Raw genomic sequence first — 21,242 nt, 5'->3', positions numbered from 1 at the left:
AATAACATTAGAACATTCATTTGTATGTGCCGTTTTCCATGTTAACGTAAATGCCTGCATAAGCTGTTGCAGCACAGTAGCTCCGCGACTATCCACCGCATCTTTCATGTTGATAATCGGCCACTGTATAAGTCCGTGCATACCACTTTGCAACCTATCCTGGTCGCGCGCACCGTTTACGCATTGAGACTCGCGTGCCGCAGCGGTCAGACAACAGACGTGGCCAGTACTGGGACCAATGAGTGTAACGGTTCTGAATAAAGTGCAGTGTCATGTCAACCAGTTTATTATTTATTTATAAGGCGTCCTGGGTGGCCTGAACAGCCCGGGTAGGTTTCGAACTACGACGTGCTCCTGCCTGCAGCCACAAGGCCGAACCCCCGTTAAAACCCCTGAGATCACTTTTCAAACTAATAACTACTTAAAAAACTTAGACAGGCAGCGGGAGTGGCGTCAAGCGTGATCCTAAATTCTATTCTACACTTACGTGAGGTTGTAGCTGGCAGGCGTATGCGCGGTGATCTTAACGAAAACGAGTTGGCTGGAGTCGGCCAGTGCCGTAAATTGCGTGATCCACAAAATACGCGCAGCACGGAATTAAAAAGGTTTGTTTATTAAATCAAGTGCGGAGTGAACGATCGGTGGAACAAAATTGAAGGCTGCTCGCGGACACATGTCTTGACCCGGCATGTAGTGGTTGGAGACTGCCAAACATGGCCGCCTCGCAAGGTAGGGAAACTTTCATCTGCTTTGTGTGTCGGCGCCAAAACTTATATCAACTTAATTTGCTCTATTATAAGCTAAAATAATGTTCCAGGTGCTCATTTAAAGGGTAGCACCTGGTAATTGGGTGCTTAAATCTTAACAACTGTTTTATAGTATTTAATTATTTGAATTGTGGCATCAAGTTGGCGACTAAATTTATTAACATATTGGCTCACTGTGAACTGTTTTAGTTGGATTTCTCCTAATCTGACTCGATCATTGTCACGGGCACTTTAATTAAGGCCAGTGCCGCGATGACTGGTAATGAGGTCAATTTACACATTCACAAATGATTTGCTGAAACAAAAACATTGCATAACATTTATTTTCACCACAAAGTATACACACAAATATAATACGAGTTGGAGCCAATTTAAACTATAGACTAAAAAAGTTGTGTTCTAAATTGAGTGACAAGAATTTTTTAATTACTAAAAAAACATATGAATTGGTAAACATTTTCGTAAATATTTGTATTGTAGTATTTTTACCCACAAGAAATAAAGTTGTCATTTGCATTACACAATAATATTTTTCCCTGCTTAAAACGTCCTCCCTACCCCCATGAAAGTCATAGAATTTTCTGTTTCTCGGGCGTAATTTTATAGTTCATTGTTTTTATTACTTATATATTCATACATATTACTTCCACATAGATCAAATAGACACACAGATAAATAACAGAGAATGTTTTATTTTCTATGTGACATACAGCTTACGTCAAAGGTATTTTTCCTTTTTAAATCTCATATCGTGATCAAATATCTGCATGTTTATGTTACACCCATTCCTTACCCGGGACTCTAACCCGGGACTCCTTGTACTTAAAGCCGGTGAGCATCCAAGTACACTATGGAGGTCGGTGAGAAAATTGTGTTTTAAACAGTAAACGAAAGATTATAATGGAGAAACAACATACTTTCATGAGAAACTCTGTTTTTCTCATTGTGATTGGCCTTCTACTAGTTAAGTCAACACTAAAAACGTGTCCACACTTCCATAGAGATTTTTCGTCCGTCTGATTGTTCATTCCGATAGACCCTATAGTAGTTTCAATAATAGACATTTATCTCACTGTCGGAATGAAACTTGTGGATTATTCCGTTAGTGGCCCCAATTGCGACCGCTACACGCTACATGGCTTTCGCGGTGAACGGTGGCTGTCGCCGCGACAAAAATATTCCCCTTCTCCAAGCAGACGTTTCTACATTTTAATTCTTTGCTTGTTTGCTTTCTTTCCGCCATAGCATTTGCTTGTGTGCGGTAGATATCAGCTGTCAGCTAAGATAAAATATTGAAATTCACCATGGCTATTGATGATCTTAAAACTGAAGCAGGCGTAAAATCCCTGGATACTTATCTTGCCGACCGTAGTTTTGTGTCTGGGTAAGTAGTTAATGCATTTGACGTGGAAAGTTTTGAACACGTGTTCGATTTATAACCCTAATATTTTTTTTTTTTATATTTATCTAAAGCTTTAAGTGTATATATCGTAAATTTTCATTGGTTCAGTTTATTAAAAGAATTGCCTAGAATGATCATGTACATCAATCTTGTCATTTAAAAGGAAAAACCTGGGTGGGGGGAGGAAGGTCAGCACGGATAAGCGAAAATCACGGATAATCGAAATGAAATGTATTTAGGTTATACAATACAGTCAAAATTTCGTAAGAAATATATGTAAAAGTATTACTGACACTAATTTGTTATTTTTAAAAATATTATGTAGAATTAAATTAGTTGTATTGAGACAGAAGACACAGTTTCAATGAAAAACATGAATTATATTCACAATTTTATTTGCACAGGTACGTTGCAATTTACTTCTTTATTGTCCGTTCCCCAATGAATTATATTTTGTGGGCTTAATTTCTCCTTTCCACCCAAAAAATTTAGTTTTTAATAGATAACCCAATTAACCAAATGCCCACGAATAATCTAGATTTTACTGTAGTACCATAAATAGATTTCAACCGAAACATACTTGGGTTTTTTATAATAATTTTAAAGTAGTTTTTAGTTTATTTATTGGAATAAAGTTATTAAGGCCCAGGCATAGCTGTTGGTGATACGGCTTTTGATTGACGAAGGTGCCTGTTACAACTGCAGACCTGCAGCTGATGAGTTGGGCTGGGGAGGGCAGATCTGTGCTGATGAGTTGGGATCATTTTAATTCGGTCATAATGCTGACAACCTGCAATAGACATCTTGTTCGCAATTGGCAGTTATGAATGACTGAACCAGGGTAGTGGTATGTGTGCATTTGCCGTAACAGGCAGGAAGTCCTGTATTTTTGTTAATTTACTGTTGTGTGTCACGAAGGTAAATATGTAGTTGGGCGGTATTTGCGAAAAAAAATGTTAAAAATCCGAAAATACTTTTTTACTATGCTCTTTAATTCCTCTTTTCATTAAACCCGGCGGAGATAAGAAATTCCAAATACTTAGGAGATATTGCCGTTCTCATTTTGCAATGCAAACCTGTGCAATCATTCGTCCGCAGAAAATTTTTTTATTTTGCCGTGTGTTCGTGAATGCCTAATTAATTAAAATGGTCAATTAGGTCAGGTCAGTTACATTATAAATACTTTCAAACTAAGCGGACATTAAAAATAATATGAATTAATTTTAATGGTTGTTTAGTTTTAAAGTATAAACTGACCTGACCTAACAAACCGGGACAAAATATTAACAGTAGGAATTCACGTATTTTTTTTTTTACTTATTACTTGCGCAACAAAATTCAAATAACAAATAAAACATTAAAATTTGAAACGTTAAAAACTCACCTTAAGTTAGAGTCGGGTACAATTCCTTTGCCATTAGTAGAAAATGATTTAGTCGTTCACCTACCTCACGAAAAAAATAAAAAAATCCTACTCGTAAACAAGAAACAATGGTGAATGCCGCATGAATGCACAGGTATTGTGATGAAAATTAAAAATTTCGATATCTCCTAAAGAATTTGGAATTTCTTATCTCCGCCGGGTTTAATGAAAAGAGGAAGATAAAGAGCATAGAATAAAAGTATTTTTGGAATTTAAAATTTGTTTTTAACAAATATTGCCCAACTTTGAAAATTAAAAAATTTGATATCTCCTAAAGTATTTGAAATTTCTTATCTCCACCCGGTTTAATGAAAAGAGATAGGGTAAATATGTATTGTACGGATTAGCGCCAAAAAAAATCGTACAAATATGAAATAACTTTCATTATATGCTATCTTACGTCCTCTTTTCAGAACCGCCTGCGGAGATAAAAAATTCCAATTACTTTAGGAGATATCAAATTTTTTAATCTTCATTTTTTGGCGATTTTTTTAAAAAAAAATTTTTAAAAATCCGAAAATGCCTCCGATTACACCCGAACAATTCACCTTCGGCCAACCTCGGGTTTATTTATTAATATTTATATTTCTCTGTTTATTTTAATGTAGCTATACTAACCTAACTAACCATCCAAAGGGTTTTAAAGTGTTTTAATGTAGCTAACCTATCCGACCACTTTTAATATTTCAATTCATTTTTCCTGCGCAAAAATAAATAAATCCCGAGGTTGGCCGAAGGTGAATATTCGGGTGTAATCGGGAATGGCAGAACTTTATGTGGATCTTAGGACTCTCACGTGAACGAATACATCATGTAAAAAGAAACTTACGTGAGTTTATTCTGTTCAATATATTTTGTATTTAACTAACAATCATTATTCTTTGTAATATCACCAGTATTTGTTATGTTCAAGATCTTTCGACATACTAAATTAAAACAGCAATCATCACAGGATCAAGGGATAAACTTGGATAAGTGATACGGAACTTTTACCATTTAGTATTTTGAAACATTGGCCAAACAAAAATATCAAAATACAAACATGTTAGGTCTTGTGAAAATATGTTATTTGTATTCAACAAACGATCATAATCGTTATAGTGCAAGTTTTTGTTGTGTCCAGGATCTTTCTATGTAGTAAGATAAAAATATAAGTATTATGTACCATAGGATCGTACCATGAGGGTCGAAGGGTATATTTATTGGAACTTTTATTGTTAAGCTAAATTATTCTTTTGCTTCTCTACATTTGTAATGGAGCAGTCATAATGTATGTTTACTTTTATTTTTTTTCCTGTGATTGTCGTGTTTGTAGTTGGTTTTTATCAGGTTTTTAGGACTGTATATTGAATATTTATTGACCAATGTTATCAACAGACATTCATCAATGATTCGCAGATAGAGATAGTACATTGCCATCTCTCCTGGAGGATATTACATGCCTTGTTGTGCTACAGTTATGCTACGCTAGAAATGCTGTGCCTCAGTGCAGTAGTGGTGACAGTTTGGGGCGGTCCAGCTTCCAGGCGAGCCAGGCAGACGTGGGTGTGTTCGAGGCGCTGGCCAAGCCCCCGTCGAAGGACACGCCCCACGCGCTGCGGTGGTACAACCACATCAAGTCGTACGGCGGTGAGCGCGGGAAGCTGCCCGGGGAGAAGAAGGTGCCCGACCTGTTCAGCGTGGCTGCAGTGGGGAACGGCAGTGCCCCGGCCGCCAAGCAGGAAGAGGACGACGACGTGGACCTGTTCGGCTCGGACGAAGAGGTGAGCTTCGAGCCTGCGGCCCTGTTTCCCCTGGTGGTGGTGTTGTGCGCGCATAGGATTATGAGAATACTCTCTCTAATAGTCTGATATCTGGTGTGTTTTGTTGAACTAAGGTAGCAAATTAAGACTTTCGACAGATGTGCCAAGTCAAAAAGTTAATAGTTTTTTTAAGTTACATTTTTTACGCACATCAAGGGTGAACTTTTAAGTATGCAACAAAATGTGTGCATACCATGCGATATAAATTTAACAACATGAGGTCCAATGCCTATGTGCATTTTGTCCCATTGTGTTCAAATGCGAGATATACCATCTAGCATGTAAAGAAAGTCCTCAACTTGCAAACAAATTCGGATTTAACGTACGTTTGTAAACATGTCCGCATCGTAGTTAATACATGCACAATTTATCTGTTAACACATGTTACCAACTAATCTAAATAAGTATTTCGAGTATTAAAGATTAATTTAGTTGACTTCCTTTTGAGGTTATAAATAGTACATAAAATGTGTTTTGGTTTGTAATTTTTTTTAAAGTGGGTAGTAAATATGACTCACAAACATAAAAAGAAGTGGGTGGAAATGGGATCATCAGTAAAAATTGCTGGATAAAGTAAATTATATAAAGAACGTTAGAAATTATAATGCAATCTGAAAGTGTAAAAACACATGTAGCCATCAGACATGTGTATAGTTTGTCATTCAACAGTATGCTCCATTGTGAAGGACAAGGATGGAAGGTAATATTGTAATGTCGAGGCTTTCTGTAAATTAAATATGTAATAATATTCAGAAAATACTGTTTTCGAAGACTAAAGACTTTTCCTTATTTACCCTGAAAACAGCATTTCTAAATTCCCACTGATTTAGTGTTCGGAAAAGTTTTTCTTCTTTAGAAATTAATTATTTAATTTACGAAAAAGCAGCGATGTAAGAATTTTACCGGACAAAAAAAATGTTAAAATTAATGAACAATGACAACATGTCTGCTGCTCCGCGACGCGAAAACTATAGGCAAGGACCTATCTCATGGTAATGCTTTACATTATAACCATATTGCTACAAAATGTAACTAAAAAGAATTATTATTTTTCATACAGGATTTCATACCTGCCAACTTTTACGGATTGTCCGTAAAATTTACGGATAGAGGCGTTGTTTTACGGAGCCCTGATTTTTTTTTTTACGGATTTCGAAACTTTTTAATAAATTTAGAAATTCGATGAACGGGTAATTTCGAGTTTGTAACGACGAGGCTATGTATGAGAGTTGAGAGAGACAACAAGCGTTGACGTAGATGCCAAACAAAGAAGTATCTTTGTTCTTGACATTGTCGTTCTCATTGGCTCTTTCTAACGAATCAAAAATTAAGTTACTGGTCCGTTTGGAAAACAAACGCCACTCAGGCTCTAGTTTCCAAACATGGTGGAACGTAGGAAGCTGTAAGAAATGGTGTAGAAGTATTGCGAAAAGTTTTAATTGTTCTGTTCTTTTATATTTCCTGTATACCTTACACCAATACGAAAATGGACGAGTAATTAAATATATTTTACTAGTTTCGCAGTGTTTTCCATCATATACATTTTTATGTTAATAAGTAGCCTGTGTTTCTTTGAAGACTTTTGTTCTTAATTTTTGTGTGTCTTTTTATGAGTGTTTTTAACGTGTTTTAAAGATGAGCAAACTAAAGAAGTACTTCCAAACATACAAGGATTCTTACAGTGAGGAATTTCCGTGTATACAAAGATCACAGAAGGGTGAAAAATTTGTGTTCTGTTTAGTGTGTGTGATTTTAATATAGCGCATGGTGGTAAACATGACGTAAGCACACACGTTAACTGTCCCAAACACGTTGGGAATGTGAAGAGTCGGGAAGAGAACAAGAAAATTAGCAGTTTTTTCAACACTAAAAACACAAATTCGGACGTTACGAAAGCGGAATGCCTTTTTGTTTCCTTTTTAGTGGAGCATAACATCCCACTCAGTGCTGCAGATCATGCTGGTGGATTGTTCAAAAATATGTTCACAGACTCAAATATTGCAATTCACGTGTGCCCGCATGAAAACAACTTGTATTTTGAATGAAATGGCAAGTAATACATTGTCTGAAGTTGTGCATCTACAGACAGGGCCTTTCTCTGTTGCAACAGACGGGAGTAACGACACAAACAAAAAATTGTACCCTATTGTTGTCACATTTTATGACAGCAAACAGGGTAAAATTGTGAGTACAGTTCTCTCCATACCTAACCTGGAAGGCGATTCTACAGGGCGGAATATAGGTCAGTTAATCTTGTCGCAGCTAGAATCGAATGGAGTACCACTGAATCATTGTGTAGCATTTTGTGCCGATAATGCACCTGTGATGGTTGGGAAGAAGAATGGTGTTGCTGCATTTTTAAAAGAAAGGCATGAGGAAATAGTGGTTATTGGCTGTGCATGTCATTTATTAAACTTGGCAGCAGAAAAGGCAGCTTCAAGTTTGCCAGTGAATGTGGATGAAATATTAGTAGACATTTTTTATTATATGGAAAAAATTGCTAAACGAAAAGAACGACTAGCTAGATTTCAAGATCTTCACTGCAATACATCGAAAAGGTACTGAAACATGTTGTAACACGGTGGTTATCTCTCGCAAGAAGTTTGACAAGACTTGTTAGTCAGTGGGAACCATTACTCAGTTTTTTCAAAGAAGAAATGTTGGTAACACAGAAACCATCCCAGTCTGTGAGTATGACATCATACAAAATCCCATTAAGTGTAAAGAAAAAAAGTAGTTCTAGCACAGAAAAAGGAAACCAGATACAAGGGAAAAGAGAATTAGCTCCTGAATCTGCTTCTAGCAGCAAGAAAATTGCACTGACTGATAAGAAGTTTGACAAGCCAGTTCTTAAAAACCAGAATTCTTGTGCAAATAGGGAAGAAAAATTGTTTCTGTTTCTGTCTTTGAATTTGAACAAAGCTTTTTTGCCTTTCTACTTCATGTTATGCCATATTTTCAGAAAGTAAATGTAATTATTCAAGCAGCATCGCCAAATATACATATTTTAAGAGAACTGTTAATGAATTTGCTGAGAGACATTCTTGTACATTTCGTTAAACCTAGTGTACTGAAGGGCAGTCCATTACTTGAAGTACAGTACCATTTACTACATAACCAAAAAGATGATGAGTTAATGATAGGAAGTCACACAACAATTTTAATAAATGTGCTCCTAAGCAAAGAGAAACATGTGTTCTACAGCTCAGTAAGGAAATATTTCATTACTGCATGTGATTACATGATTAATAAGTTTCCTTTTAAGAGTGAAGTTATAAAACATGCAGAAGTGGCACGATTAAAGGGAATTGAAAATGCACAATTTTCCTCAGTGTGTTACTTTGTGAAATTGTTCCCCATTATCTTGCCTGTGAAAAAAGAGGAAACTATTGATTTGGCAATAGATGAACTCCATAAACAATTTGCAAATGTGCAGATTGATATTTCGGCTGTTGTGGATAAAGATGTGTCGATTGATGTGAAATGGGCAGAGTTATCACATACACAAGGAGTTGAAGGGGTTTGTAAATATGACAGAATATCAAGGGTAATGCTGTCCATTTTAAGTATACCACACAGCAATGCGGAATGCGAACATATCTTTAGCTTGGTAAAAAAAAAAAAAAAACAGAACAGAATTTAGATCATCTATGTCGAGAGAAACACTCCAGTCAATCTGTTCTCAAATGCAAGAGGTCTGGACCGTGTTATCAACAAAACTTCAGCAGTGTTTTCCTGCAAGCAGCAAAGAAGGCCACTTCATCATCATTACAAATGAAGCAGAACACTACAGATTAATTTTTTTTTCCACATAAAATTCATAAATCATTCATCCGTCAGTCCAACATTTTTTTTTTTTTTTAAGGTAAGACCACCTTCGTGTTTGGTTTATTGTTCTCAGTGTAAGTTTTTGTGTAGTTGTTAACATTGTTGTGCTAAACTGCTAATTTTTAAAAAAAATATATTGCATACAGCAGCACTAGAAATATATACTTTAGAGTATTTCTGCATAAGATTTTGTAAGTCGAATATAAGGTTATGGGAAAGTCGAGAAATTGATATTGGTTACCAGTACTTAGTAATTGCCGCACGTGATTTATGCCAAATTTTATAAATTCTAAAATTTTTACTGATGGGAGTTTCAAAAAGTTGGCAGGTATGGGATTTGTTTATACTTTTTTTTTTAACTAGCAAATTCTTAGGGGTAACATGTTTAAATGCTCGGTGGGCTCATAATTATGGTTTGGTGTGTGGATTAGTTAAATAATAATTCGTAAAAAATAATTTACCTTGTGTAACTAAAGCGTGAAAAGCATCAAATATTTAGTTAACTCGGCTAAAGAATACTCAAAATACTATTTAACAATACTGATTTAAACAAATAATTAAAATATTATTACATGCGTGCTAGGAGGCAAGGCTGCGACGCGTGCCAAGTACCTGAGCGGGCCTTCTAGCGAGTCTTGCTGCTGCCCCGCACGGGCTCTGACGTCACGGATACCACGCGTGCCCGGCCGGATTGCAAGGGTCTGGCTAACCATCCCCCTCCGCTCCCCGCGCACGTACCACTTCGGATTACTGTCACAGACACTGGGAATTCTGTGGGTTTCCCGAGGCCGCCACATGGCTTGTACGAATAAACACAGCCTTTCTGGACTTTTCGGACATTGGGTCGGCCCGGGATGACGCGACATGTCACAGCCGCTCTCGTCCCTTCCAGAAGGACGCCAAGGGGATATAAGCGACAACGCCGGCCTCCGCGGGAGTTCCGAGGGTTCAGAGAGTTTAGTGAGTGAAGGCAAATGTGACATCTGCAAAGAGGGTGAGAGAGCCCCTGGAGAGCGGTGCAAAGAGGAGTGACTGGACCGGGAGAGTGCCTAGTTCCAGTGAGGAGTGCGAACTGTTGAACTTGACAGACATTGAGTGACTTGCGAATAAACATTTTTTTTTTTTAGTGCAAGTGGGGATCAGACATTTTGAAGTACAGTTATTTATTAGTTTTGTTTACATTAGTAATTAATAAATCTCAATTGGGCTATCCCTTATGAACTCTGTTCCCCCACATTATACTCATAACAATATGTACTTTTAGGAACACCATTTTGATGCGAATGTGGCCCGTGGTGCGGTGCTCAACAATGAGCTCAAACTCCATTGCTCTCTGCCCAAATACTCCCTAACTAGATGCCAACAAGTTATGTGGTGTCAGGCGCTGGCTGGGCCCTACCACTGCGACCCACCTATCCGTGCAGCATTGTAGGGTTCAACCTGAGCTTGCACGCCACCACGTGGAACCCGCTCAAGGGAACAGAGTCTTACAAGTTCTCTGCACCGTCCGCAACCTATTCACCGTCCTTTGAACGACAGAAATAGTTTTACAACATTGTTTCACGAAAACATTGCATTAAAATTCTGCCTTGAAATTTTACTCTCATCTCACCCAAAGAAGTTTCACTTAAAAAATTTCCTTGCCCCGTTCAGTGATTCGGGGCTAAGTGAACAGATGGTTTGAATATTTAAGCACCTCATAGAAGAGGGAGCCACCAATACTCCACAGTTCGAAGCAAGCAAAGGTTGGTTCGACCTTGTTTTCACAATATTAAACTGACCGGTGAATGTGCTAGCACTTATAATGATGCTGCACAAGAGTTTGTTAAAACTTTTTCCAACATTGTTGAAGGTGGAGAATATTCTCATCAAATTTTCAATGTTGACGAGAAAGAATTTAATTATTTTGGGGGAGAGTGTCTGGACGGGCCGACCTGGCAAGGGAAGAGAAAGTTGCACCAGGACATAAGGCAGCTAAGGATAGGCTCACGCTTCTTCTTGGTGGCAATGCAGCTGGAGACGTCAAACTCAAACCATTATTAGTCTACCATTCAGAAAACTCGATGGCATTCAAGGGTAAAGGTACGAGAAAGCTGCCGATTCTAAAGCTTGGAGTCACTGAATCACTTTTTTAGGACTGGTTTACTCACTACTATGTCCTGTCGGTTAATAAGTATTGTGCCTTTGAAAATATAACATTAAAAGCATTGCTTATTTTAGACAATGCTCCTAGACACGCCCATGCACTGCAAAATGTGTGTCCAGAAATAAAAGTGGTTTGTTTTTGCCGCTAAATACAAGTTGATTTCAGCCTATTGATCAAACTGTGATTGCAACCTTCAAACAAGATTACATGAAGGAGACAATCAATCAAAGCTATCAATGTGACTGAAGAGGATATACCTAGCTTGAAAGAATTCTGGAAAGGGAACATCATCTGGAATGCAATTACATAATAATTATGCAGAAGCTTGGGCTGAAGTCAAGCCATCGGTAATGAATGGTTGTTGGTCAAAGCTGTGTCCTTATTTGGGGCCCAGGTTTTGAGGAGACACCAGAAATTGCCATGGAAGAGGTCATTCAGATAATGAACCATCTAGATCTGGAAGTCACCACTGAAGATGTGAATTAATTAACTGCATCACATGCTGAACCAATGACAAAAGAAGAGCTGATAGCAATGCAAAAGAAAAATTTGCGTGGAACCAGTCGACACCACAGAAAAAGTTCCAACAAAAACGCTGACGACACAAAATTGAATGAATCTTTAACCTATCTTCAGAATTGTATTAACATCTTGGAAGAAAGTGATCCAAATGAAGAAAGAAGTCCCAAAGTTTGTAGAGCTGTTGTAACAGACACACATTGCTACAGACTTTTGTTGGAAGAAGAGAAAAAAAAAACCTAGTGTTCAACTTTAACTTAAACATTTTTGTTTCGTAAGCTGATAACAAAGTTTTTAGGGAAAATGATTCTCTTTGATTGTACTGGATTTTGTAAAATTTTTGTTCTTGCTGAAAAAAGAACCGCTCTAATTAAATGTAATTATACTACATATTAGACTTGCATAAACATTTCCTGGAACACAATATATATGAAAGTAGAAGACTGCCTGTAATTTTCACCAAGTGGAAAAAAATTATTTTCATACAATTTAAAAAACAGATTCTGATAAACAGATTACGATATGTATTTTTAATATTAATCTAATAGATATATCTTAATAGTGCCTATTTATTTTATTTTTGAAACCAATGAACACAGTTTTTGCAATAAAGGTTTTTTTCCCCAGGTTTACTTATAATGTTTTAAGCTGAAAAAATTGTGTTGGAATATAAATAAATAAACTTTGCTAGTTATCTTTATAATTCAGTGAGTTCTACATATCTCTTGGTAAAATTATCGCATCGTGGCTTTTCCATAAATATAATAATGAAATTCCGAAAATACTTTTTTTAAACACTAAACAAAGTTCCTATATGGTAGATTGGGTTACAATTTGGTGGATGGTATAGCTAGAGTAAAAATACTCTAAAATATTTTAATGGTTTCGTAGGAATTACCAATTTAAGATGAAGCTATCCTGACCTAACCAACCATTCACACAATTTTACAGTATTTTTAATGTACCTAACCTAATCAACCGTCAACAATTCTATAAAGTATTTTAAATGTAGCTCGCCAATCCTCTAATTTATCCGTCACTGAAGTCCATGAAAGACGAAATGGAAATGTTTTATGGACGTTTTTATACTATGATATGTGCTGCGAAGTGCTTGTGCGAGCTGCGAACTTTGGTGACCTTGATAGACTTATGAACTGTTTGGGCCTCGGGATGAACTGGTGTAAACTGGTTGCTACACTGTGTGGTAATTCCTAAGCAACCATTAAAAATATTGTAGAGTATTTTCAATGGAGCTATACTAACCAAACCAACCATCCACAATGCTTTGAAGTATTTTTAATGTTGTTAACCTACCTAATTGACAATTGTTACGATTTGACTAAAGTTCTCCAAAACATACATACACAGACCACACGGGAAAACAGCAAATTGCGGTGCTGGTGTTAATGCACAGGTATTGTAATGTGAGGTATAAACTGTGATTTTCAGAAACCAGTAGGTATTATCAACACTGTTTTCTGGTTCAATTAAAGATCATCTGTAGTACTTTAAAACACTGTTTTCAGAATTTTATTACTTTATTTACAGAAAAATCATGACGTAAGAATATTACCCATGCTTTAGTTTTTTTTTCTAAATAAAGATTGCAATCCAAAGGTCTTGCACATTATGTTAACTCTGGCTTGCGATTCGTAATAATAAATGCCCATTTATGTATTTGGAATTATCTTTTGTTGTAATTGTTTACTGTAGGGGAGTTACTCTAAAGAAAAGTTAAAACTGTTGAACTGAACTTAAGAGACTCTCAGACTCTGTGGTCATGTTTGAAAAAGTCATACTGCTTGCCACTGTTTTGAAGTTAGCCACAGCGAACTATCTTTTACTAAAATTGTGAACTACCTAATAAAGTGTTATCCAGTATTTGGTTAACCTGGATACATTGTATGTATTCATGAGCCACACCTTTCCTAGAGCACACACTTTTATACGTGTCTGTCTTGTACTAACAATACTTTTGCAGTTCACTGCAAAGTGTAGTGGTAATGATACATAACATAAATATAGCAGAAGCAGCACACCGGACAGGAAATACTTGCAATATAAATAAAATTATGGAAAAAAATTTACATGGTTGGTTGCTATTTCTATGCAATTTTGTTTACGTTTAGCATACAATCATGACTAGCCAGGATCAGAAATTGAAGATTTCAAGTCAGTTTTGGGTCAAGTGTTTTAAAGGAACGGAACCCGGAACCAAATATTCCGGGTACCGCGCAGGCATAATTTTTTCCCTCCAAAACAGAGTTAATTTAATATTTTATGTTTGTTACATGACAGTGTCGACGTATGGGAATAATTTTTCAATACATAGCAAGCTGTTGTAAAGTGGAAAGAAGGGCTTCATGAAAGTGGGAAGGTATTTTAAACTTCACTCAAACAGAGATGTTAACCTGTGTTAGCCGTCGTTTGGATAACTGACCTCACTAGTGTAGATAATGAAGTATTATTACAATGATGCAGTGTGATAAATTATGATTTGTAATGATGTTTGATAATTTTAATTTTAGGATGAGGAGGCAGCTAAAATCAGAGAGGAAAGGTTAAAGGCGTACTCTGAGAAGAAATCCAAGAAGCCAGCGCTGATAGCCAAGTCGAGCATCGTCCTGGACGTGAAGCCCTGGGATGATGAGACTGACATGAAGGAGATGGAGACTAAAGTCAGGACTATACAGATGGATGGCTTGCTGTGGGGAGCGTGTAAGTACAGTCTCACGCTGTATTGTGTCCATTCCAAGGTGGCGGCATTGTTGCAGAAAATACACTATTCATGCCAAGTTGGCAAATTTTTCACATTATATGCAGCTAATATGTTTTTTTTTTTGCACAGCTGGCTGTCAGTTATGGACAAACAATGGAAATATGTATACATACTAGGGATGGGTCGGTACTGGTTCTCGGTTCCTACGGTTCTCAGCATTTTAACTGGCACCGAGAACCGCAGCTAAAATGTCGGTGCCAGTACCGGTACCGGCAGTATAGCAAAACCCTTTACGAAAATAGTCCTTCACTACAACTTAACTGCAGCATGAAATGGCTCAACTCACGTTCAATTCACATATGAACTATTTTTTTGGACTTCTGTGGAATAATATTAATCTCTAACTATAAAATAAATTACACGTGAAAATATTTAATGTTCTCGTCACATCTGTAAACAAAGTACGTTACAATCAAAACATAACAGTTGAAGGTGCCATAGATGTCTGTAGTTCATAGATGTGTGCAACTCTATAAAGTGCCTCAGCAGAGATGTGAGAACAGAAAGACGCGATGTTTTTTTCAATTGGTTTTTAAAAATGGGTAGTTAATTGAGTCGTTGACACGTAAGTAAGGGTGACTGATGTATAAAGAACAATTAAAAGTGCAAAATTACACAGAATATTTGTTTAATATAATTAATAATGATTGATTTAAAATTTTCCGTGATAATTTTCGGCATTCTAAAATTTTATGCTTTTTGTGCAATGCTTTAGAGTGTAAGTTCACTGCATCTGCAGCCATATAGCGTAATGGCTAGTAACTTTCTCTTTTAGGTAAACGGGATTGCTTTGAAGGGGAAGTTTTTTTTTTTTTAGTAAAGTGGTGTATGGATGTGTAGATGTATTTTACTATTGGCTGGTCAAACGAAATGCGTGTTGACACTTCTAAAGTATAATTATTCTGGCCAAATAAAGCAAATTGTGTAAGAAATGGCATCAGAAGTGTGGCAGTAATTTACTGTTGACTGTGCAAACACTGAATTCAATGTAGGCAATAAGTTTGATGGACAATTTAATAGTTTAATTCTTTGAGAGTTCACCATCATTGTATTTACACTAGAGTCCCGTTATAGCGAGGTGTCACGGTTCCGGGTTTGATCCTCGCTATAACCGTGTCCTCGCTATAACCGAATTGGACAAATTTTGGCCCCCAAAAAATAAAAATTAACCGAAAATAGCATAAAAATTGTGTTTAAACCTGTATAATTGGAAAATAACAGGTTATAATAACGAAATCTTAATTTCTGTGAGCAGATGTGTGAATTCTCTTTAAAACGATACCCCATAAGTACGGATGCGATCACCGATTGCGTCAAAATAACCAGAATACCCTACCACGCCACGTAAGTATAGCATCTCAGCCCGCGGCCGACGCAGCCAGGGGGGTGACAGTAGATAGGACAAACTGAATCCTTAAAAATGAGATCATACCATGTTTCACCAACATCGGAAAAAAAAATTACAAGTTTTGATCTCTTTAGTTTGTTACATATCCAGTTATTATAATTATATACGGCCATCTTTGTATTGTCTCGTGGTAATAATGGGATTTGAAAGTAAAAGTATATATTTTTTAAATGTCACTGAAAACTAGATGCTGCGTGGCATTTTGCCGAAAACGAAAATTAGAGCACGTTGGCCTGTCGTTCTCCATATTACCTGCTAGGGCTGCTACTGTAGTTTTTGGAGTTGAAAATTAAAAAAAAAATTAAAAATGGAATGGAAAATCAATATAATAAACAGAAATAAAATTAATTACTAAACGATCATCAGTTTCAATCTGGCTGTATAATTCATTTGGACTTTACTAGTGCAGAAAAATATTATATAAGTATATACACTTGTTATACCTACTACAAGATAGATTGGTGGTCTTGTGGGTAAAGGCGTCATTGCTCAAAACTAACTATTGAGAGTTCGAATCTACCTAAGATTAGAGCTTTTTTTTTCTATTGCGGAAATAGTTTAACGTCCTATTATAAGGACTAACATAAAGCAATTTTACAATATCAGTAGCCTTTATCGAAAAAATATAAAATATGACGACTACAAAGGTGCCAACTATCACACGCTAAACCTTTCTCAGGTTGAATCTGGCTGTCATTTTTTCGTTGTCAAGTTGCAAAGAAATGGTATGATCGCAAGGGTTTTGTTTACAAATTTAAGCAAACGATCATTACTATGGGAGTGGCGCCTCTCCCTTTACTTTATGGACGCAGCATTGTCCTGCTATCTATTGTCGACGCGGGCTGTCTGCTGGCGGCCATGTTGGTTCGGGATGTAACAGGTGGTGCTAGTGTAGCGCGACGATTTAATTCCTTACAAAATAGCAGGAGTGCGGCTGCGGCAACGCACGTACGCCTCAAACGAAATAGTCGCTGGAAAACTATACTTTTTCATTTAAAGAAACCTGTCAACTTTTTTAGAAAATAAATTTGGGATTAAACTCAAACCATCACCACCCCTTTCCCGGACAAATACCCCAACAACTGACCGAAACAAAAGTTACAAGAAAACTGTCCTAGCGATACGTAAATAAATACGGTAGTGCCTACTAGAGGTGTAAAAGTAACGAAAAAATGTGTACCCGTATGTATTCGTTACTATAACAATTAGTACTCGTTACTATCGTTACGTTACTCGTTACTTCTGATACCGCATAATTTGCTGTTATGTTGCAGCAACGAATCCAGTCGTATTGCGTACGCGTACAGTATGACGTCGCGTAAATAATAATAAATAGAATATAAACAATTAATAGTTTTTGTTAACCAAGAAACAATTAAATCTCATTAGAGCGGCTTTTTAATATTATCTCTTTTAAGATAACAACAAAAAAAACGTGAAAATATACGCGATTATAAAAACAAAAACATACATATTTCTAATTTGTAAAAAATACTTTCTTACGTTGTTTCTGTTCCAATATCAAACTTTGTCTACACACGGTACAGATAACTAACGGAAGTTTGATAAAAGAAAGAAAGGACGGGATTCTATTTTTAAAGCCACGCACTTAGGTGGCGACTGCACGGCTGAAGAATGTGACAGGCGTCAACGGCAAGATGTCTAGTGGCGAACGAGAGGGGTGGAGATAAAGCAGACAAATAACAAAAGCGCGCTTCAAGCTCTCGCGCCGTAAATTCCTCAAAAATACCTCGTTATAGCCGTGTTCTCGCTATTACCGTGCTCGCTATAACGAGATTCTACTGTATTTCCATTATTGTAACATTTTCTTTTTATTCCTATGTTTTAAAGGAGGGTGTATGTAGATTTCATAAGGTAATTACTAGATTGATATAGTAAATTTTAGTTTTATTAAGTGTTCTCTATATTATTTTGAATTAATTTTTTTATTAATACATATTACATTTTTAATAGGTTGGTGTGTTTACTGTAGCTTGAAACGGTGCTTTTTTTGTAGCCAAAACAATAAATAGTTTATTACTTAAAACACCTCATAAATAATGTGTGAATAATATTTATTTTATTGTTTAAGTCAGAACCGAGAACCGATTTTTAAGAACCGGTACCGAACCGATAACCGGGAAAAAACAGGAATTGACCCATCACTAATACATACATATATGTATGCATATGTAAACTGTACATGATTAGGCTGCTTGATATTGTTATGAACTGTGGGAAATGTTTGAAAGGAAAGCCCTACTTATTATTAAAATGTATTTTTATTTGCTATATTAAAATTTACATGAATTTCTTGCAAAACTATAATACTCAATTGGCTAAATGCAGGTGCCTCTTGTCCATGGTGTCTACAAACATCTGTCCCCCACTACTCACACATGCACCGTGTCACTAACTCCGCCTCGTTGATGACACTTCAGGCTTCCTCTTCACCCCCAAAGTCGTCGCTCAACACCAGAGCACTCGCCTGCTCGCTGTTATAGCTAACCACAACTCGCTGGTATCACTACGAACAACTCCGGTATCACTACCTCACCTGGACTCTCTCAGACTTGGCCAGGGCTTCAAACACCCTCCCCGAAGCAAACAGAAATATCTGGAAAACATGCAGATTACATTGCATCATGAGGGTGTGGGCTGATTTCTTTTAAAATGTGCCTATTGGCATCATCAGTGAGCCAGTGATGCATGAGCTATATACAAGAGGTTAGGAGCGTGACGCCACGTCGCCTCTTACGCGTGCGCTAGGTGCGAAGGGGTGGTGACCTAACTCGCTGCATACACTTGGGAAGGGAGTGTGTTTTCCTAGAGGGCCGCGACCTGATAGGCCGTATGCTTCGTAGAACTGCCCCGTTTGTCCCGAACAGGTATCACGCTTCTTTCACCTTATTCCATTTTAAACTGTCCAAATATCCCACCTTTAATCGTCCTCTTTACATTCTCTCTTTCCTGTTAAGTTGTTTTGATGCTTAATAGGGGCCTTTCCATGTTGCTCAAAGTTTAGACTATCATGCATGGTGTGTTTTACAGCCAAACATAATCTCCCCCTCTTTCATCACTAGACATTTCATGGTTTCAATCAATTTTTTTTTTTCACAAAGAGAATTTCTTAAGTTTAAAGTTAATATTCTGTACCTATTTTTTTTTATGTCTGTATAACTAACAGATACAGTAAAATTATCTTAAGAAAATTATAAAAAAAATCAGCGCTTATCTTTTAAATATATACAATTAATTATACCCTTTTAAGCAAATGTGTCAAAATTTCTAAGTTCAACTTCTTAACAAGGATTTACTGTGTTGACACCATCTAGGTTTCATTGTAGATACTAATGTTAACATGATACCTTGCCAGCACGCTGATACAGTACAACAGGTGTTAGACAAGTTGTGCATTATGCGGTATTTTTTCAGCCAAACTGGTTCCTGTCGGCTATGGGATAAACAAGCTGCAGATAATGTGCGTGGTTGAAGATGAGAAAGTATCCGTCGACCTCCTCGTTGAAGAAATACAAAACTTTGAAGATTTCGTACAGTCTGTGGACATAGCTGCTTTCAATAAAATTTGAATGAGCAAAATGTGTGTTTATGGTTGTTACTTTTGTGTAAGAATGGTTACTGAAAGGCAATGTAATTAAATAATTTGACTTTTCTACAGGAATTTTTTTAATGCTACATTTATTATTTAGCCAACCAACCCTACTGTCTACACGACCTGGCGACATTGCTAATATGGTTAAGGGGGTGGTTCAGATTAATCACAGATTTCATAGTAACTTAACTGGTGATAAAATATTTTGTATTAAGAGTACATATTTAAATGAAAGGTATTTTACTTTAATATTTCAGTAGTATAACATACTGGAACAGTTCAAAATATTAAATTATTAATCATGGTACTTTTGAGACCCACAAACATATTTTACTAGCTGCCCGACCTGGCTTCGCACGGCTATACTAATGGAAAAAAATTAAGCCACATCTCCCACTTACAGTAATGGCAAATAAAAAAAATTCAGTGAAAATTTATTACAATGCTGTATAATGTACCGGAGAGAAAATGAATAGCACCGATGGTTTCCCGACTCGTGCACGCAACGTACAACTGATGTACCCGTACTTCGCTACGGCAGTTTACAGGCAGATCACTCTTACGCCGCTCATTATACATGCCCCTCCTTGTGGGTACGCCACTGCCGCGCGATTCCCGTTGCCATGGAGACGCAGAAGGCATGAACAATGCAAAATCCTGTTCTCATGCAGACAAAGTACCCACTGTTGCCTGGTTTTAACCACCCATGGGATCTAATTTTCGGAAAATGTCATCCTGCGTAACATAAGGAACATTACTGCGAAGTTTCAAGTCTGTAAAATATATATACTTGAAAAAAAAAAGGGCAATATAAAACAAATTAAACAGAGGAAAAAAAAACAATAGTTTAGGTGTGAGATTTAAAGTGATAAAAAGTATTTAAATACTAATTGAACACTCATGAGGGTAGTGAATGCTTCGTTGTTAATATCACACGGGTGTTTTTTACTTGTATGGGAAAATTAAGAATGATAAGGCATCTAGTGCGTGGCAACAATGTTAATAGGCAATAGGAAATAAACTTTAGCGCCTGTGGCATTGTCAACACACACTTCGTACGTGTACTGCATGTTGTATCTAACCCCCTCCAATGCATTTGATTCTAAATTGGACTTTTAGTAAGGATCCCTAATGTTATTGATAATATAATATAGCCTATACCCTTCCTCGATAAATGTACTATCCAACACTGAAAGAATTTTTCAAATCGGACCAGTGGTTCCTGAGATTAGCGCGTTCATACAAACAAACACTTCAGCTTTATAATATTAGTATAGATTTCTTGTCACTTACTATAGTGCAATTATAATGCAATGTTTTGGAATTAAATTTTTTAAAAATATTTTATACTTAACTTTTTTTAATCATGTAGGAATAGGAAGTGGGCCTTTTACTAAATTCAATTTTTTTTATTAAGTTTTTCCTTAGAAAAATCAGGAGTATCACACCTTGTTGAGAAAAAGGTATATCTAGTAGTTAATTTATATTTCTTTAAGCCTATAAATGTACACCAACAGGGTGTACCTAGCGTGTTGTCAGCAACCATCTCATCTCA

The 21,242-nt window shown here is 36.6% G+C and overlaps 1 protein-coding gene across 1 annotated transcript; it reads left to right on the top strand.

The window, feature by feature from the left end:
• Positions 1–1,893: 1,893 nt before the first annotated feature.
• Positions 1,894–19,750, top strand: LOC134533792 (elongation factor 1-beta'-like). The gene is made up of 4 exons (XM_063371451.1): positions 1,894–2,151; positions 5,112–5,355; positions 14,416–14,605; positions 19,510–19,750. Exons 1-4 carry the CDS (start codon positions 2,072–2,074, stop codon positions 19,662–19,664), a joined length of 669 nt encoding a protein of 222 aa, XP_063227521.1. The 5' UTR covers positions 1,894–2,071; the 3' UTR covers positions 19,665–19,750.
• The last annotated feature ends 1,492 nt before the right edge of the window (positions 19,751–21,242 follow it).

Source organism: Bacillus rossius, chromosome 7, assembly GCF_032445375.1.
Source record: "Bacillus rossius redtenbacheri isolate Brsri chromosome 7, Brsri_v3, whole genome shotgun sequence".
Lineage (NCBI taxonomy): Eukaryota > Metazoa > Arthropoda > Insecta > Phasmatodea > Bacillidae > Bacillus > Bacillus rossius.
The sequence above is the reverse complement of the archived record's forward strand: the minus strand, read 5'-3'. Positions and strand labels throughout refer to the sequence as shown.

Excerpts from the sequence above, each read along its gene's own strand:
- LOC134533792 (XM_063371451.1), top strand. The coding sequence starts at position 2,072 with ATGGCTATTGATGATCTTAAAACTGAAGCAGGCGTAAAATCCCTGGAT. Across the intron at positions 2,152-5,111 it reads GACCGTAGTTTTGTGTCTGG|CTTCCAGGCGAGCCAGGCAG; the intron begins GTAAGTAGTTAA and ends GGGGCGGTCCAG. Across the intron at positions 14,606-19,509 it reads TGGCTTGCTGTGGGGAGCGT|CCAAACTGGTTCCTGTCGGC; the intron begins GTAAGTACAGTC and ends GTATTTTTTCAG.